General features: G+C 42.7%; 1 protein-coding gene across 1 annotated transcript; it reads left to right on the top strand.

Annotated features, from left to right (window-relative positions):
• Positions 1 to 937: 937 nt before the first annotated feature.
• GPA33 (glycoprotein A33 (transmembrane)) lies at positions 938 to 10,217 on the top strand. Its single transcript, XM_010013648.1, has 7 exons — positions 938 to 971; positions 5,154 to 5,305; positions 5,566 to 5,776; positions 6,277 to 6,435; positions 8,700 to 8,813; positions 9,339 to 9,462; positions 10,136 to 10,217. The coding sequence occupies exons 1-7, from the start codon at positions 938 to 940 to the stop codon at positions 10,215 to 10,217; spliced, it is 876 nt and encodes a 291-aa protein (XP_010011950.1).
• The last annotated feature ends 6,263 nt before the right edge of the window (positions 10,218 to 16,480 follow it).

The raw sequence follows: 16,480 nt of genomic DNA on the forward strand, positions 1-16,480 counted from the left end.
ATGTACTCAATTAAATGTAATGTCAGATGTTTGCCTGAGCTGCCATCAGTCCCCCTTTTATTCTTCAGTCAATTATAGTAGCAGTTATTTGTGATTTCCAAGTGCCCATCCAGAACACGTGAGCAGCGGCTGGACTTGCACTGCGCACCCCTGAGTATATAGTAGGTACACAGTGGGTATATGCATGCTATGAGCCATTCATCAGGTTTATCTAACAGCCTTCTTCAGTGGAAAGGCAGACAAGACTTTTGATACCTATGGCTGTTACACAAGCCACACAGTGGGACAGTTGAATGGTAGACAAAGGAACCTGCCTGAGTTGCATCTCCCTTCTATTTAGATAACCCATTAGTCAGCAAATTATCATAAATTATACATTCTTACAGGTATTAAAGTAAGTGGAATTAGGCACCTCAGTTCCTTAAAGCCTGGATGGGGGAAGCTGCCTGCATTGTGAAACACTCCAATACCTTTGTAACTCTGGCCCTAGGCTTCCTTCATAAACATTTGAGGTGAAGGAAGCTTATCCTCCCCCAGTTCCGTATCATCACCTCCCATTACTTCAATTGTTGTTTTGTGCACTCCCAGTCACCGCACTCTTCAGTTTGCCTCTTTTCTTGCTTTGCATACCTGCGTGTTAGGATAAACTGGAAAAGGCAGTTTAATTGGGGAAGAAAGTTCACAAGTGGGGAAGAAAGTTCACAAGTGGGTTCTCTGCCTAGGGGCAGAGAGCAGCAAGCACTGTCAAAGCTTATTGGTCATCTGGCTTGTTGTTCTGCCTGTGAGGGGAGTGGCAGGCCAGAGAAGCAATATAGAGACTGAGGAAAGGAACTTGTGAAGCAGCCCTTCAGCTAAAGCCAATTACTTACCTGGCCACCTAGAGCTTGCAAGGAAGAACACCTTGAGGTGAAACAAAGGAGATATGAGGAGGACAGCAATGAAAAGACTTTGGCTGTTTGTTTTCAGTGCAAGTGAGTACTAATTTGGTTGTGTCCTCAAGGGCTGGGTAGAAGGAAACAGCACTACAATGGAGTGCTCTAATGGACATTGCGTGCTTCTTTTTCTGTTTAGTAAAAGTTCCTTCATGTTTAGGATCAAGCAGGGTTGTTTACTACATCTGAGCATCCAGACTCACAGGCATTTCCTTTAGCTGCAAGACAGTGTTAGGAACAGGAAAAGAATGCTGTTCTTCATGAGGCTGGAAACTATCTTTTAAAAACAGTTTTAATGGTGCTCATTAAATACAGGAACTTCCTCAGCTGGGAGTGGAAAAGCCCTTGGATTTTATTACTTTATAACTAAATCTGCGTGTACCATACATATCCATAGCCTAAATCCTGTTGTTTATACGTATTCTGATACAACTTGCAATCTCTATATATTATTCACACCAAGGGGATGCTCAACAATCCCTACTACACATATGAATCAGCCAGCTCGCCCTTGGCCTTCATCAGAGACTTGCCCTTTCTCATCCAGTCTTGCAGAGCCTGCGCTTTCAGTTCCACTGCTTCTTAACCTGTTTTGTCTTCTCATACCTATGCTCCTACACCTTCTTCCAGGCTTCAAAGATATGCATACAGAAATAGCTTGGGTTTTTTAACCAAACTCCTGAAAACCTCACTTCAGTAAGAGCCACAAGAAGGAAATTCACAAAGTTTAATGTAATTAGAAAAAGTGGATGTGCTCCATAAGCATCAAATGTGACTTAAATCATGATTTGATGATCAATATGTAAATTGTGTAACACCACTGGTGTTCATTCTCCTTTTTTACTATTCTCCCCTTTCATGCTATCCAAAATACAGACAGGAAACTTTTCAGAGCAGAAATGTGTATGCTGGGTGAAACTCTCCTGCCTGTGTGGGTAGGACTGAAATGGTAATAATTCAGTGTTGAAATACTAGCCTGGGAACAAATTTTGAAGGTAGATTCCTGCAATTCCTGCACGGCACTGGAGTGAAGAAACAGCACAGGACATGGCAGTGAGGGTGATGAGCCATTGACTGCAGTTGTGTGCGTAACGGGTGCTGTGAATTCCTTGCTCCTCATGCTCATTGTGAATCAAACAAAATATTTACTTTTACTCCAAATTTCACATTTAAGATGCTTCCCCTCTCCCACACTGGAATTGAATTTCAGCTAATGCTGAGGCTAAGTATTGAGGAATTAAAAGTCAAAGCATTTCCTTGTAAAAACATCTCCACGTTTCCAACTTTTCTCACTTGCTCAATCTAGCAAGACAAATGAAAGACAAATGATCAATAATAATTTTGCTTGATCAGAATATCTTTTTTTTTTTTTAGTGAATGAAATATTCATCTCATTGTTTCTAGTTGCATTAATTGACCTTTGTTCCAATTACACTTAGTAAGAAAAGTGAAAAGAGACGGGTCACTTTAATTTTCTTCTTCCTGTGTACAAGTATAAATGTTTAAGTTGAGCAGAGGGAGATAAAACCTTTCTCAATTTCTTATGATGTTATAAAAGTACAAACTGATAATCTAAGGCTCAAATGTAGGTGATGCCATCCCTCTAATACTACACAGGCTATTTGTCCTCTCTCCTCTTCTGAAATCCTTTCAGAATTGTCCCTCCCCTTCCTTCAGCCATACTTCAAATACATTCTGTTTTCTGTCAGAAAACAAACCAAAAACACCCAAACAACCAATCCCTGAAAAATAAACCTCTATTTTTGGACATGCTGACTATGACCAGCTGCCTGTTGGTGGCTTTGCGAAGAAGTAAAACATAGCGAGAAGGGGGAAGGAGGAAATCAGTGTGAGTAAATGGCAATCGAGACTGAAAACGTGCAGCCTCCCCAAAGCTGGAAGAAGCCCTAACGAGGAAGGAGTGGGAGCCAGAAAGATGTCGTGAGTGAAAAACAGGAGAGCATCAGAAGTCAGGCATTGGGGTGACAGCAACAGATGAATAAGCAGTCTCACTTGTATGGGCTGCACCTCCTGTACGTGGTGTTATGTTCAGCTCCTCCCTGACTCTGCACTGAAGACATGTTTGGAAAAAACCAAAGGCCTCCTTTACAGTAGGATTTGACTCACCCAGTCGGAAGAAGGAAGAGCACTTGTGAGGGGAAGCCTTAGGGTTGGGCCATCTTTTCTCTGCCTCAGGGCTGAATTAGTAACCGGTCAGTAAACCCCAGCCTGGTGGAACCAGTTTCTGAGTGACAAAGGGTCAGGAAATGGGTTTTCCTCCATCTCGTAGTACAGGCAGTAATGCTTTTCAACTAAATGCAGGAGAGCATTTCTATCCAGTCCCAACAGGTCAGGAGAAAGCTTTCTAATTCGGAGGGCATGATGAGACAGTTACAGAGAACCCTGGGGCTATGCAAACATGGGTGTTGTACTGGATGGCTCCAGAGCAGGGAAAGACCTGGGAGTGGCTGCAATAAAACCATGTTAGCAATACTTTGCCCTGCTGGTTTCCTTCTCATAGCTGTCAGCAGCTGTAAACGAATTAATCCCAGAGTGAACAGAAACCACTATCACCATGTCTCAGAGAAAGAGACTAAACCACACACATAACTAATGAAATGTGCAAGTCCACAGGACAACTCAGTTACAAGACAGGGAATGCAGAAAAATGGGAACTTTGGCTAAAAGCAGATCCCCATCCATGCCAACTGCCCCACGTTACCCTTTGCAATTACCTGAATTGCTACCAGCAGTAACAACAAAACCTTTTGGGTCCCTACACTGTTGTTTTCTAATGGACACTCCTGTTTACTGCTGTTCTTGACTGCAGTCAAGGATCTGGTGATGCCCAACTTGCCAATGGCTTACTCTTACTTACCTAATGCATGTGGCTGTGGTATTTTCCTGTCTAGAAAACCCATGTATTCACAATCAGTTTGCAACTCAAGGTGGAGTCCAGACATCCTCTGCTCTCACCCTTACACATTACATTTCCTCATGGATCTAATCTGGACAGAGATGTGGCAGAATGAGGACACAAAGCTTGCTAGATGGCAACTTTCCAGTCCAATCCTCTCTGGGGAACACTGACTCAGCCTGGTTCTTCCAGAAGCATGCTTCCCCACCACATACAGCATGGCCCTCCTGGGGAGAGCATACATGTCTGCCATTCTCCACCTTCCTCCTTACTGGACCATGCTCCTCTATCACGGGAGTGCCTCTGAGCAGCACTCTATTTCCTTCATCCCTGCACTCCCTTTAGCTAGTTTCAGACTCATTTTTTTCCAAATGATTAATTTTTGTGCAAAAAAATGAAAACAAAACAAAACACAACCACCACCCAACCATGCATAACAAAAACGGCAGGGAGAAAGCAGGTGGTTTCAGACACAGGTTCCCACAGGCAGGGGCAGAGGTAAACCTCCAGCTGAATTCTGACAATAACTTAAGGCCTGCCACTAGTTAATGCTTAGGTATGATGAATTAAGCATCAAGTCAAATAGAATACAGCATACGAGAAACACCCGCCCTGTGCCCTGCATGCTTCACCAGGGCACTGAGGGATTTCTGTGGTGTTTAACTCTCAGCTATTCCTGTGCTCTACAGTTCTTGGAGAAAGGTGACTGCTCCCCTACTCATTTTTAAAAATTAGTAGCTGTTCTTTTGTTTCTTTCTCTTTGCTTTTCTAGGTTTTTCTCTTTTCAGGGCATTGCATGAACAGGGTTTGATCCCTTAGCACAAAACATCACTTGTCTATGGACTTGGATTGAGGCGAGTTCTTTGAGTTTTCCTGATCCCTGAAATTCAACAATACAAATTTGTTAGTTTAGCCTGAATCCTTAAGGCTGCTGATGTACTTGTATTATTTGTTTATCTGTCTCTGTACATCTAGAACTGTCAGAGGATATCAGACACACTGAAAGAGGACTCAGGAAAAAAATCCCAAACCAAACATCTTTATAAACTCCATGACAAAGTATGTCCAGGCAAAGAAGAGGTGAGCGAGGAATGGGAAGTAGAGTTTAGCTCTTAGCCATCCTGTGGACCAGCTTCCTAGAGTCGATCAGCCCCAGCCAACATCACCTCTCTCTCAATGGGGAATGTCACAGATGACAGAGTGGATGTGGGGTTACTGTGGCATGTGAAAAAAACCCGAAGAGACAAAACATGGAATCCAGATGCTATTAATTTTGCTGAGTGCAGCATTTTTTCTCTTCCTAGTTTTGGCGACTGCACATGCCCTCACTGTGGAAGCACCTACCAAGGAAACACAAGTGGCACGAGGGAACAACGTTACTCTCCACTGCCAATTTAAAACCGAGGCTTCCTTTGACTCAGGAGACATTGTCGTCTGGAGAAGACTCAAGAGTGTGGTAAATCAGACTGCATAAAGAAACATGATAGGGCACAGAGCAGAGGTGGCTGGCAGGGGAAATGGAAACAGGACTCAGGGTGGACACATATGTTGGGAAGAGAAAAAAAAGATTCCTTCCAGACTTTCCTTAATCTCAGAACTACACAAGCAGAAACTCTGATTCTAGAGGCACTTTATCCATCCATGGGCTAATCGACCAAGACTGTAGACTCACACAGAAGGAACTAAGACTGATAATTTCCCCTCCTTCTCTCTCAGGATGATGCTGTCACTAGGTACTTTGATGGACTTGTCCAGTATGGCAAGGGTTATGAAAACCGCCTATGGTTCAGTGGTGATGTAAACGCAGGGGACATCAGCATCACCATCAGCGCGGTGACCATGGCAGACAACGGCACGTACGCGTGTAGCGTGCGGCTGAGGAACGACCCCCCCCGGCAGACCGCAACCTTGGCTCTTTTCGTCCTTGGTAAGCACGATGGAGCCAACACCACATCCATTAGATAGAACTGCCCTTCACTTCCCCAGGAAGTCATCGTCCACAACCCTTTGGTCTTTTCCTACTACTATGGAAGTAGGTTGGAAGGCTTAGCGCACCCAACTCCCTTAGGTACCTGGCTGTAGAAAATAGGCTTTAGAATTGTATAGTTCACTCTTCTAGTAACCCTTGTCTCATTATAGGTCATTCCTCATTCCCACTGTGGCTTGTCACACTCCAGTTATCAAAGGATGAGTTACCCAACACTATCGGACATATCCCAAATAGCATCTTACAATTCCTTCTTGGATGATCAGTGCCAAGAAGGGAGAAACAAATTAGACAAAAGTTCACTCCAGTTCCTTTGAAAAGAAGGTGGTAGGTGTAATACCAGCCTGTTTAGCAAGAATAAAACACACAAGTGCAGGAGATGGGTTGAAACAAAAAAATACTTCTGATTAATAAAAATAATTCCTTTTTTCTTCCTTAAGTTGCACCATCCAAGCCAGAATGCAAGATTCTGGGGACAGCAGAATATGGACAGACAATCAATCTGACCTGCAATTCACATGAGGGCTCCCCAAAGCCAAGATATACCTGGCAAAGCTTCAACGTACAAAATGAGCCCCGTACACTACAAACAACAGAAGGTATGAGAAATTCAAAGACATCACGTCTCTGAGCCATTTGTAGATCAGGGTTGGAAAGGTTCTGAAATGCAAACACAAAAACACACTTCAGGCTTTTTTTTAGGAAGTTCTCTGACTAGGATTTTGAGAAGTTGTCCTTTTGATGCATGACACACAAGTCACTTAGCAAGGAGAAAGGACTGTCACCTGAAGTAACAATGGTCAGTAAGGTGTTCACTTCAGCTCTCACCTGGTGAGAAAGCTGATTCACTCTGGAAGCAGCCAGAATAATTCCTTCTCAAGTGCTGGGTGTAAGGGCATAACATGAGGAATAACACTGAGGTTTCTAACCAGTGTATCTTTATATCCCAGCTTGCTCAACAATGACCAGGTTGCTTTCTGGGATGAAGGCAAACAAAAGTTGGCTCTATAAGCTAAAGTAGTTTTCAGAGATGACTCCTCACATAGAGGAAATTGGTATGAGAAACAGTTACACCATTTCTGCTTTCAGCATAAAAGAGGTTTCTGGCTTAGGACTGTCACAAAGGCCCAAATATTTAATTTGCTTTCATTTTAAGTCAGAATCTGGGGAAGAAAAAAAAAAAAACAAACCCAAACCTGACTTTCCATGACAGGACCTTTGGTAGAACTATTCACACAGAAATAAGGGCTTAATTCTCTTTGAAGTGTAGTAGTGACAGAGAACTAAGATTTATTCCTTTAAACAACTTTGTTTCTTCCTGGTATGTTCAGCACCAGAAAGACTGAGTATCTGAACCTACCCTCCCTGGTGTAACTTGCTGTAACATCACTATGTAAACTAAATATGATCAGCCTCAACTGGCTGTTCAACGCTCAATAACCGATTCTTGCACAAATTATGCAAAAGACCAAGTATCACCAGGGACCCAAACCTCATTCATTTGACTGGCCACTAAGTGGTGCCAACGCGTCACGCACAGCCCTGAACACACCGGGATTTGTGGGTTTATAGCAGCAGCTGCCTTCCTGCTTCTGCCGACATCCCGTTCTTCCCTGGGACACGGGGCTCTTCTCATCCACTTCACCTCATTTTTCTCACCAGAGCACCGATGTCCAAGTAGTGTGCCGACTGTCCCCTTCTGCCCCAAGCTGGCTGGACACCCTTACTGGCACTACAAGCAGTTGCTTTCTATGCTAAGCAAGTCCCAGCGCTGCAGAGAGCACAGAATGCCCTCAGGAGCTACTCCAAAGCTGATAGTATCCGACCCACGTTTTTCCCAGTTAGACTCACCAGTCAATTACTATTGATTTAATATGGGAAAATTTACAGTGCAGCTACATGCTGCTGCTCTGAAAGCTATAAAGCTCATACTGCACCCACAAAACAAAAAGGCAAGTAAGCATGGACCGTATTTAGAGACTAAAATAACTAACTCAATCATCATGCAGCCTGTTACTTCTTGCTTTGCATGCTCTTTAACCACCCGGCGCTAGGCGCCAGCAGAGACTAAACAGAATCCCAGTCCCACAAGTGGGCTGGAAAGAAGTGAGATTAAGGGAAAACAAAACAGGAAAGTCACCAAAAAGCATTCAGAGCCTTTTGCTTTTATCAACTAGATCACAACCAAAAAGCACACACTACACAGACAAATGTCAGTGGGAGATGTGACAAACACAAACTGACTGCTTGAGCAGACAGAGCTTTAGCATATGGTTCTGAGCTGTTAGGTTGGACAGAAAGCACCAGTGTCACACCAATCTCATGTCATTGCATTTCTTTTCCTCCATGTACTTTTACAGCCCTCGGGGCCTCTCCCAGACCAGAAAATTATTTCACCCACTGCTAAATAATTCAGATCCAAAATAATTCAGGTCCCAAGAGTTGGAAGACAGAAGAGCTTTTTGTTCTTTTACAAGTTAATTCATCAGATGGCCACTTCTCAAAGCCAGATACTGGTCTGGGCCATCATGTATTTCTCAGCAAACTCCAATGCAAAAAAGCTTTTGCTGAGCACACATACCTCTTCACCCTCCACCTACAGTTTTCTTTCTAAAAGGAATCTTTGAATGCCACACATTCCCTGTAATCAACTCAAAACAGCACACTTCCATTTGTCCTCCCACAAATCACACTAAAACCCAGGGATGAGCATGGCAGCCTCTGAACAAGACAGAGCAGCCCATCAGCTTTAATAACCTCTCATCACTCCAACTACTCTGGGCTGGAATTGAAGGGCTGCTGTCCCCTGCTTCCTTCCCTTCTTTAGTTTTCTTTTTCGGACTGGATTTCTGTTTCACAACAGGGGAACAAATAACTCTGAAGAATATCTCAGCAGATACTTCTGGCTTTTACATCTGCACTTCAACAAACATCGTGGGAAAGGAATTTTGCAACATGACAGTCAGCGTAATGCCACGTAAGAGACAGACTTGCTTACTGGGAGAGTGGTAGCAGAGAATGGATCCTAGCTAAGTGTCAAAAGAGTAATGCAGGCAACACAGGGAGAAGTATAAAATTCTGCTTTCTCTCTCTGAAAAAAAAGCACACTTTTTTCCTTTTAAGGCAGAATCTTTGCATTGGTTTACACACTAACAGAGCACTCACTAACTCTAGGGTTAGTTCACAGATGACAAGAAAATGTGCAGAGTGAGATAGGACTGAGCCCCAAGAGTCTGAAACTAAACCGTATCAACAAAGTACAGTAGTTGTTCAGATAGGGCTCCTCCCTATCACTATTTAAGTAATTGCTCCTGCAGACTTACCAGCTACCTAGCACAGAATGAATTCCAGTTGCAGCAGTCAAACAAACATGGTTTCTGCTCAGTGTGGATCTGGTAGTGAGATCTGACCCCTGGTGGTGGGAGTTGAAGGCTAGCGATTGTGCTGATTGCCTTTGATATTGTTATCACTGCAAAGCACTAATCCTTTCCTTCCTGTCTAGCATCCATGAACATAGCTCTCTACGCTGGCATCATTGGTGGAGCTGTTGCTGCAATTATAGTTATTAGTATTTTAGTCTATTGCTGCTGCTGTCGGACAGAGAAGGAAAAGGACTATGAGATGACGTAAGTACCTTTCTCTAGAAAAGTGAACGGGAGCTATGAAGGATTCAGGTTCTCCCTCCACCCTCAACATACAGAGTGGAAAATACAGGAGGAAGAAAGAAATTGAGGAAAGCATGCACTGCTTTCTCCCTTCAGTTTCTACCCTAGTAGCTCCTGTCTCTCCTCTCAGGATATGCCCACTATTACCAGACACCTTTGTGGCCTCTGGGGTTGAACCACAACATTCAAACCTTGGAACTGAACTACCAAGCCAAATTCAGTCAAGCATACCTGATAAGCAAAGCCCAGACTGCTTCTCATTCCCCTGAGCCCCTACAGCTGTCTCTGTCCTTGCTAGCCTAATACAGAACCAAGGAGATCTGTATTCAGAATTATCTCTCCAAGACAGAAACCTTTTGTTTATTCTCATGATGGAAACAGCCCATTGGAAGAAAAGTGGGATAAGAAAAGATACACCAGTCACTCATTCTCTGCACACATGCTATTGAAAAAAAAAAACAAAACAGTAGCTCACTCACCTCTTGCACCACCAGTGAGACTTAATTTCTGGAGTTCAGTTTGGTACACTTCCAGGTCAGCTTGGGGCAGCCTAAAACCCTTCTAACACAAACCCTCTTCGGTAACATTTCTAGCTGATTTAAATTAACATCTCTACCCCTCAACGATATTTTAGGGAGCAAGAAGATAGAAGTGAACCCTCCAAGGAAACACCTGCAAGGCATCCAAGAGCAGAGGATGATGTTGAAGATGAATGAAGAGAGAAGCAGGAGGCCAGTGCCATCTTCAGGCTTTACTGAGGCACAGACACCACTGCAGAGGAGAAACCAATCCCTCTTTCTTACTGCAAAAAGATGTTTCGGAATAATCAAATGAAAGCTGATGGCTCTGGGAGAGAATATCCATGTCTCCCTGGAGAGAAGTGCTTACATACAGTGAGTACCTAACCTCACAGCAGAAAATGCATTTGAGGCACTGTTTTAGCCAGTCATCTAAAAATAACCAGTCTTCTAGACTTCCCACTTCCTCAAAAAAGAAGCCAGTCAGGTCTATTTGGAGAACAGCTGCATCCCCAGATCTACAGAAGCTTTCGAGGTCACCAACTGCAAGTCATCAAGGAAAGGTGGTCTTGTCCATGGTGTTACCCACATGCCACAGCTTACAGCATGGTCCAGTACAGAAATTGTTTTATGCAGACTGAAGCAAGCTGATTTTGAAGGACACTTTATTAAATGTGTTCTCTGTATATATTATCCATGCACATATAAATAAAAATATGGAAACCATTCAGAGATGACCAATGAAAGCCTCCTGTCTGGAACTACAATGCACACTAACAGAACGGATAAGGTAAGAAATCAGACGAACTTGTAATTTACCATTTCCTCCTGACTGTTGCATGGGCAGGTCAGAAATAGTCCATTGCTGCCACTTCTGGAAAAATGACAGTGTGAGAACACGTACATGGCAAATGGTGTGTGTGGGGAAAACAGAGAAAAAGTACCATTTTATTCCAAATTGTAACAGTTTAATCAGAAACACTGTATGTGCAAATGTGGAGAGAACTCCCATCACTAGTTTATCATCTTTGGAAGGGAATGGACTGTCTGTCCAAAAGACTGGCAACATGGTATTAGAACAGTATTAGAGCTGTTTGAGCTCTTCTTGTTTGTATGGTGTGGGGGTTTTTTTAGGACATGCTCAATAAATACCTTATTGAACTACAATATTTATCCTTTTAAAGGTCTCTATTGCACCGTCATGGAATCCTAGACTGGTCTGGGTTAGAAAGGACCTTAAAGCTCATCCAGTTCCAACCCCTGCCACAGGCAGGGACACCTTCCACTAGAGCAGGTTGCTCCAAGCCCCTGTGTCCAACCTGGCCTTGAACACTGCCAGGGATGGGGCAGCCACAGCTTCTCTGGGCACTCTGTGCCAGCGCCTCAGCACCCTCACAGGGAAGAATTTCTTCCTTATGTCTAATCTAAATCTCTCCTCTTTCAACTTAAAGACATTCCCCCTTGTCCTGTCACCACATGCCCTTGTAAAATGTCTCTCTCCTGCTTTCCTGTAGGAACTGCTACTTCTTCAAATTCAGGAGTTTAAGAGAATTCCTGCAATGCCTCCCCCATACCCTTTACCCCAAGTTGTTGCTTTTAAATCTGTAAGAAAACTCTAATATCTAACTTTCAAGCAGAACCAGCAATCCTCCTACACACACAGGCAGCACTTTCTAGGTTCTGCACTACGAAAATCAGACTACCAGAACTGTTATTCTGTCTTCCTTTCTGGCTGTCTTTGTTTTATTTAGTACTTAAAAGATAATTATTCATTTCAGCTATTAACAACTGCAAAACCCAACAACCAGAGTTCTTTACAAAGTACACACAAACCCAGATCTCTCTGGCAATGAATAACCTGAAACGTAACTCAGCAAGACATTCTAAGGACCTATTCCCATGCTCAGTTTGGATGCATGACAGAATGTTGCAAAAATGGATTACTAAAAAAGAATTTTGCATATGGAAACTAACGGCAGATAAATGAGGTGCACAGCTCAGAAACAAGAGCCGATACACATTTTATTCTCTTTTGTAACAAGCAAGGATAGTACAGATTATCTGATCTGCATTATAACAAGTTTTTACTGTGAAACAAAACCTATTTCTTTTCTAAATGTTACAGACATTTGTCAGCACTCTGCATTCCCCCAGAAACACCTCTACCCTGGGGCTGAAGAGGGCTTCTGCTGAGGGGTAATAGTGTGTATTCAGATCTTAACTGGAAAGGACTTAGCAATCATCAGAAGTATTTATGGCCAGAAGCTGGCTCTGGCCTCCAAACCATTTGAACGCTATGTTACCTATCCCATACTCTTCACTTTTAGGGTATGTGAAGTTTAGTTGCTGCTTGTTCAGCTGAAGTCTTGAAGTAACATTTGCACATTGGTTATTTTAAGCAGAAAGAAAAATGCAGATTTGCTAATCTGCATTAAGTTACCTGAAGAAACCGGACAAAAAAAAATACAGAAGAGGTAACATAATGACCCCTAAAACCATGAATTCAATTCTCTAAGTGGGTTCTGTAACAACTAGCAGGGGAAAAGCAAGAGGCAAATTTGACAACCATTAAAGCAGAACTACTTACATTCTGCAACACCGAGCTCAGTTCTACACTGGGAACTACTGTAAGTGATAGCACATAGGGAGATGGCTGAGATATTTCAGTGCTGCTTATGATCTCCCCCATCTTTTGTTTTAAATGAGACTAACATTTTGGAAGTTGTATATTTATCAGAATGCTACATGTGTTTTTCCTCAACCAATTTGTTAAACTCAGTCAGCCAGAAATACACATTCAAATTCCTATCTTTCTCTAAGGTTTTCCTGTGGCTGAGTTAATTACTTGTGTGTCTTGAATGTCTTTTGAAGCGGGAATAACTCCAAGAGCCTGGAGTATAGCCACAGCTTTAAACAAAATTAAAGCAGTACTAAAGTATTTGGGGGAAGATGGGGAAAGCTACCAATGCTCAATTAATTCCAAAGAATGAATGCATGTATACCCAACTTTAATACTCACTTCCCTCAAAAGGCAAGAAGCAGGCAGAAAATGAGTGACCAGGCAAAAAAGTAAATTCCTACTTTACCCTCTACACAGCCTATAGTAAATCACTGTTTAGTTATGTCCAATTTTTACAGTCTGTTTCCAGTCTCCCTCTTCTTCACATACCCAAAACCATGTTCCAAGAGGATTCACTCCATGACTTTTCCAAGAACAGTGGAACTGAGCAGCCCATGGTTTCCCAGATCCTCCTTTTGACAGGTGGGTGCAATATTTGCCTTCCTTTGCTGTGGATTTTCTGTGCTTTCTGGGATCCTTAAATGGTATCAGGCAGCTTTCTCAGCATCCTCAGATGCAGCCCATCTGGCTCTGTGTACTTGTATGGGTCTAGAACTCCCAAATGATCCCTGACTCGCTCTTCATCCACTGCTGGTGTTCTTTTCCCTGAACCTTTCCTGAGTATAAAGATCTTATAGACCTTATTAGAAAAGGCTGGACCAAAGAAGGTTTGGGCACCTCAGCCTTATCCGTGGTACTCCAGCTATGTTACTGAATCACTCGTACCATTCAGCAACAGGACTATTTTTTCCTGTTCAGTCTTCCACTGCTAATGAAGTCACAAAAGCTCTTCTTGTTGACCTTGATCCCTTGCAAGCACCAATTCCAGGTGATCTTTGGCTTTCCAAACACCACCCCTACAGGCCTGGCCAGTGTTTGTGCATTTTTATCTTTGTAGCCCACACCTGCTTCTACCTCCCTTCCCTACTACTGGTACTACTACTGCACTATAAATAGGGTGCAGCCATGAGTTCTCTGTAAAGACTAGACAGTCACCTGATCCATCTACCTGCATTCCTGGATGTTCCTTGCATTTGGAAGATGCTGTTCTTTATGAACTCCTTTATTTTTCAGAGCTGCCTCCCAGGGATTCCACTCCTACCCATTTCCTGCATAACCCCCAAGGTCTGCTCTCATTGCCTTCCTCTCTCTTGTCAGGATTTTGAGAAGCATTTCCAGCACTAGACACACAGAAAAGCTGGCACTGCTACTGCTTATTTCAGGATTCAGTGCACAGGTCAGAACTGATCAGACAGACAAGGGTTAATTACCTCACAATCCTTGTTGCTAGAGTAACAGCACTACTTTTCTATTTATTTGTATCATCTGTTCCAGGAGAGACACCAAGGCAGGCTTCTGTCTGATGAAGTTCACAGTACAATGAGCAAACCGTCAAGATTAATTCTGGATGTGTTGGAACATAAGGGGGACTTGGAACTTCTCTCTCCTGAATTATACCTCTTCACTAGGGAGTGAGGGGGACTGTTCGAGAATGGTAATTAGAGAAGCTTGTGGGAGCTCCTAAGACAGAAGCAAGGAAAAGTGAGTGAACAGAGATAATACCGGTTTAGACTAATCACTGTTTGCCCATTTCTTCATTTTACTGAATCACTGCAATACAAATTAATTGACCACTCATTCTGTGATTGATAAGGATGATAATCCTATCAACCATATCCCTATTAAGGGATGAGAATCCCACAGAAAACAGCAAGAGGGTGGAAATGATATAACAGACTTGCTATTCCCCTGCCCCACTACAGTACACTCACTCTGCCAAACAGAAAGGTACTGTTGAAGCCTTTGCAGTCGGCTGCATATAACTCCATCTATCAACCAGAAATTAAAAACTCAGTTTCACACATATATTTGAGTCACTGAACTTTGTGGAAAAATCTGAAATTCGTGGTAAGGGGAAGGATTAGCATTTTTTAATTTAAACTAACAGGTCAAAAGCACAGTCCCTCTGTGTTAATTATGCAGGGTTTTAAAAAGACATCAGGACCAGAAAACTACAGCTATTTAGCAAAGAAATCCAGACAGGGCTTCCTTGAATCTGACTTTCAGCACACCACCATCTGACTGCGATGGCTCAAGACAGAGTCCCTGAAATGGGAGCAAGTTTCCTATGTGGAATATGGCTCAGCATGGACCTCACTCCAGGTAGCTGGCAAAGAACACACCCAGTGAAACTAATACCAACTGTGCCATTTTGCTAAAGGATCACAGCACTGCTTTCTCCAGTTTGACATGCACCTGAACAGCAAAACCCACCACCTGGTATTTACAGACCCTCCACTCCATCCCCAAACTATTGCCTTCCTTCTGTCTTTTAGGATTTTGATGACTAGCATATTGCTAAAGAGGTAGTAAAGATTTGCCTTGCTTTAGACATAAGAAACTCTCTGGTAACTTAACAAAATGCAGATCCTAAAACTGGCACAAGTATCGAGGTCACAGACCTCAGGAGTGCAGAGACTTCCCTTCCCACACATCAAGAAGGTAGCAAGAAGGACTTCTGTGCATGCATCTGAGTGAGAATGGAGAGCTGGTCATAAGGGACAAGGCGGCAGCCAAGGCACTGAATGTCTTCTTTGCCCTGGTCTTTACTGGTAAAATCAGCCTTCCAAAACAAATTTCAAAATTAAAGACATCAAACTCAGCTGTTACTGTATCTACAGCATATGTATATATTTAGGAGAACATTTCTGCTACAGCAGAATACTAATAAGAACATTCTTAGCTGGAGCAGTCAGTGGTTAATAGGAAATTCTGCATACCTAGTTTCTACAGTTCACTGAAAGAAGGTGGACAAGCCAGAAATGCACACCAGCCAGATTCACAGTTCCTACTACACAGAAGCAGTAACTGCTGCTTACTCCAGATGAACATGCTTTATTTTCCAGTATCAGTTATACACTCTTTGAAAAGAATGTAAAAGAATATGTTACTACAGGTTAATATCCTGATGTCACAGACTACATCAGCAATGTTGTTACCACAGTCCATTGTGTTTTCGTGACCCTTAGACAACTATTCTCCCAGCCAAAACTTTCATAGTAGAGAGTAGTAACACACAATTCAACAATATGGCTACTATTCATGTAACGAGAACAAAAATACGTATTAACTTTGTAATGTGCATGCAAACCCAGGACAACTTTTACCAATGACTGTCAGGGGACTGAGCAAACTACTGTAATAAGACGACACAAAGTCAGGTCTGATAGAACCTGTTAACTCCTTTACAAAACCAACTCCTTAGTTCAATTTATATGGTACCTATAACACCCATATGAAGAGTTATTAAGTTGCTGTTACTTTTTACCACGTGGAAAGTACATGTTTAAAGCTCCCAGGCTGCATCACTCAAACTCAGCTCAAGAGCCGTTCTGCCTTTACTTGGTTTTATCTCCCCTTGAGAACTTTGTCATGCAAGTTTTTGTTCCAATTTTAACCCTCCATTTATGCCTTACCAGTACTATTCCTTGCACTTAAGAAGTCTGCTAAGGTTGTCATCATCTTTCCCTCATCTTTACTTTTCCATTAAAGGAGAGAAGCATTACTGCTTACTAGGCAGAACTTACTTTTCAAGAAATCAGAGATTCAAACTGCAAGATCA

The sequence above is a fragment of the Nestor notabilis genome, unplaced genomic scaffold (assembly GCF_000696875.1).
Source record: "Nestor notabilis isolate BGI_N333 unplaced genomic scaffold, ASM69687v1 scaffold3294, whole genome shotgun sequence".
Lineage (NCBI taxonomy): Eukaryota > Metazoa > Chordata > Aves > Psittaciformes > Psittacidae > Nestor > Nestor notabilis.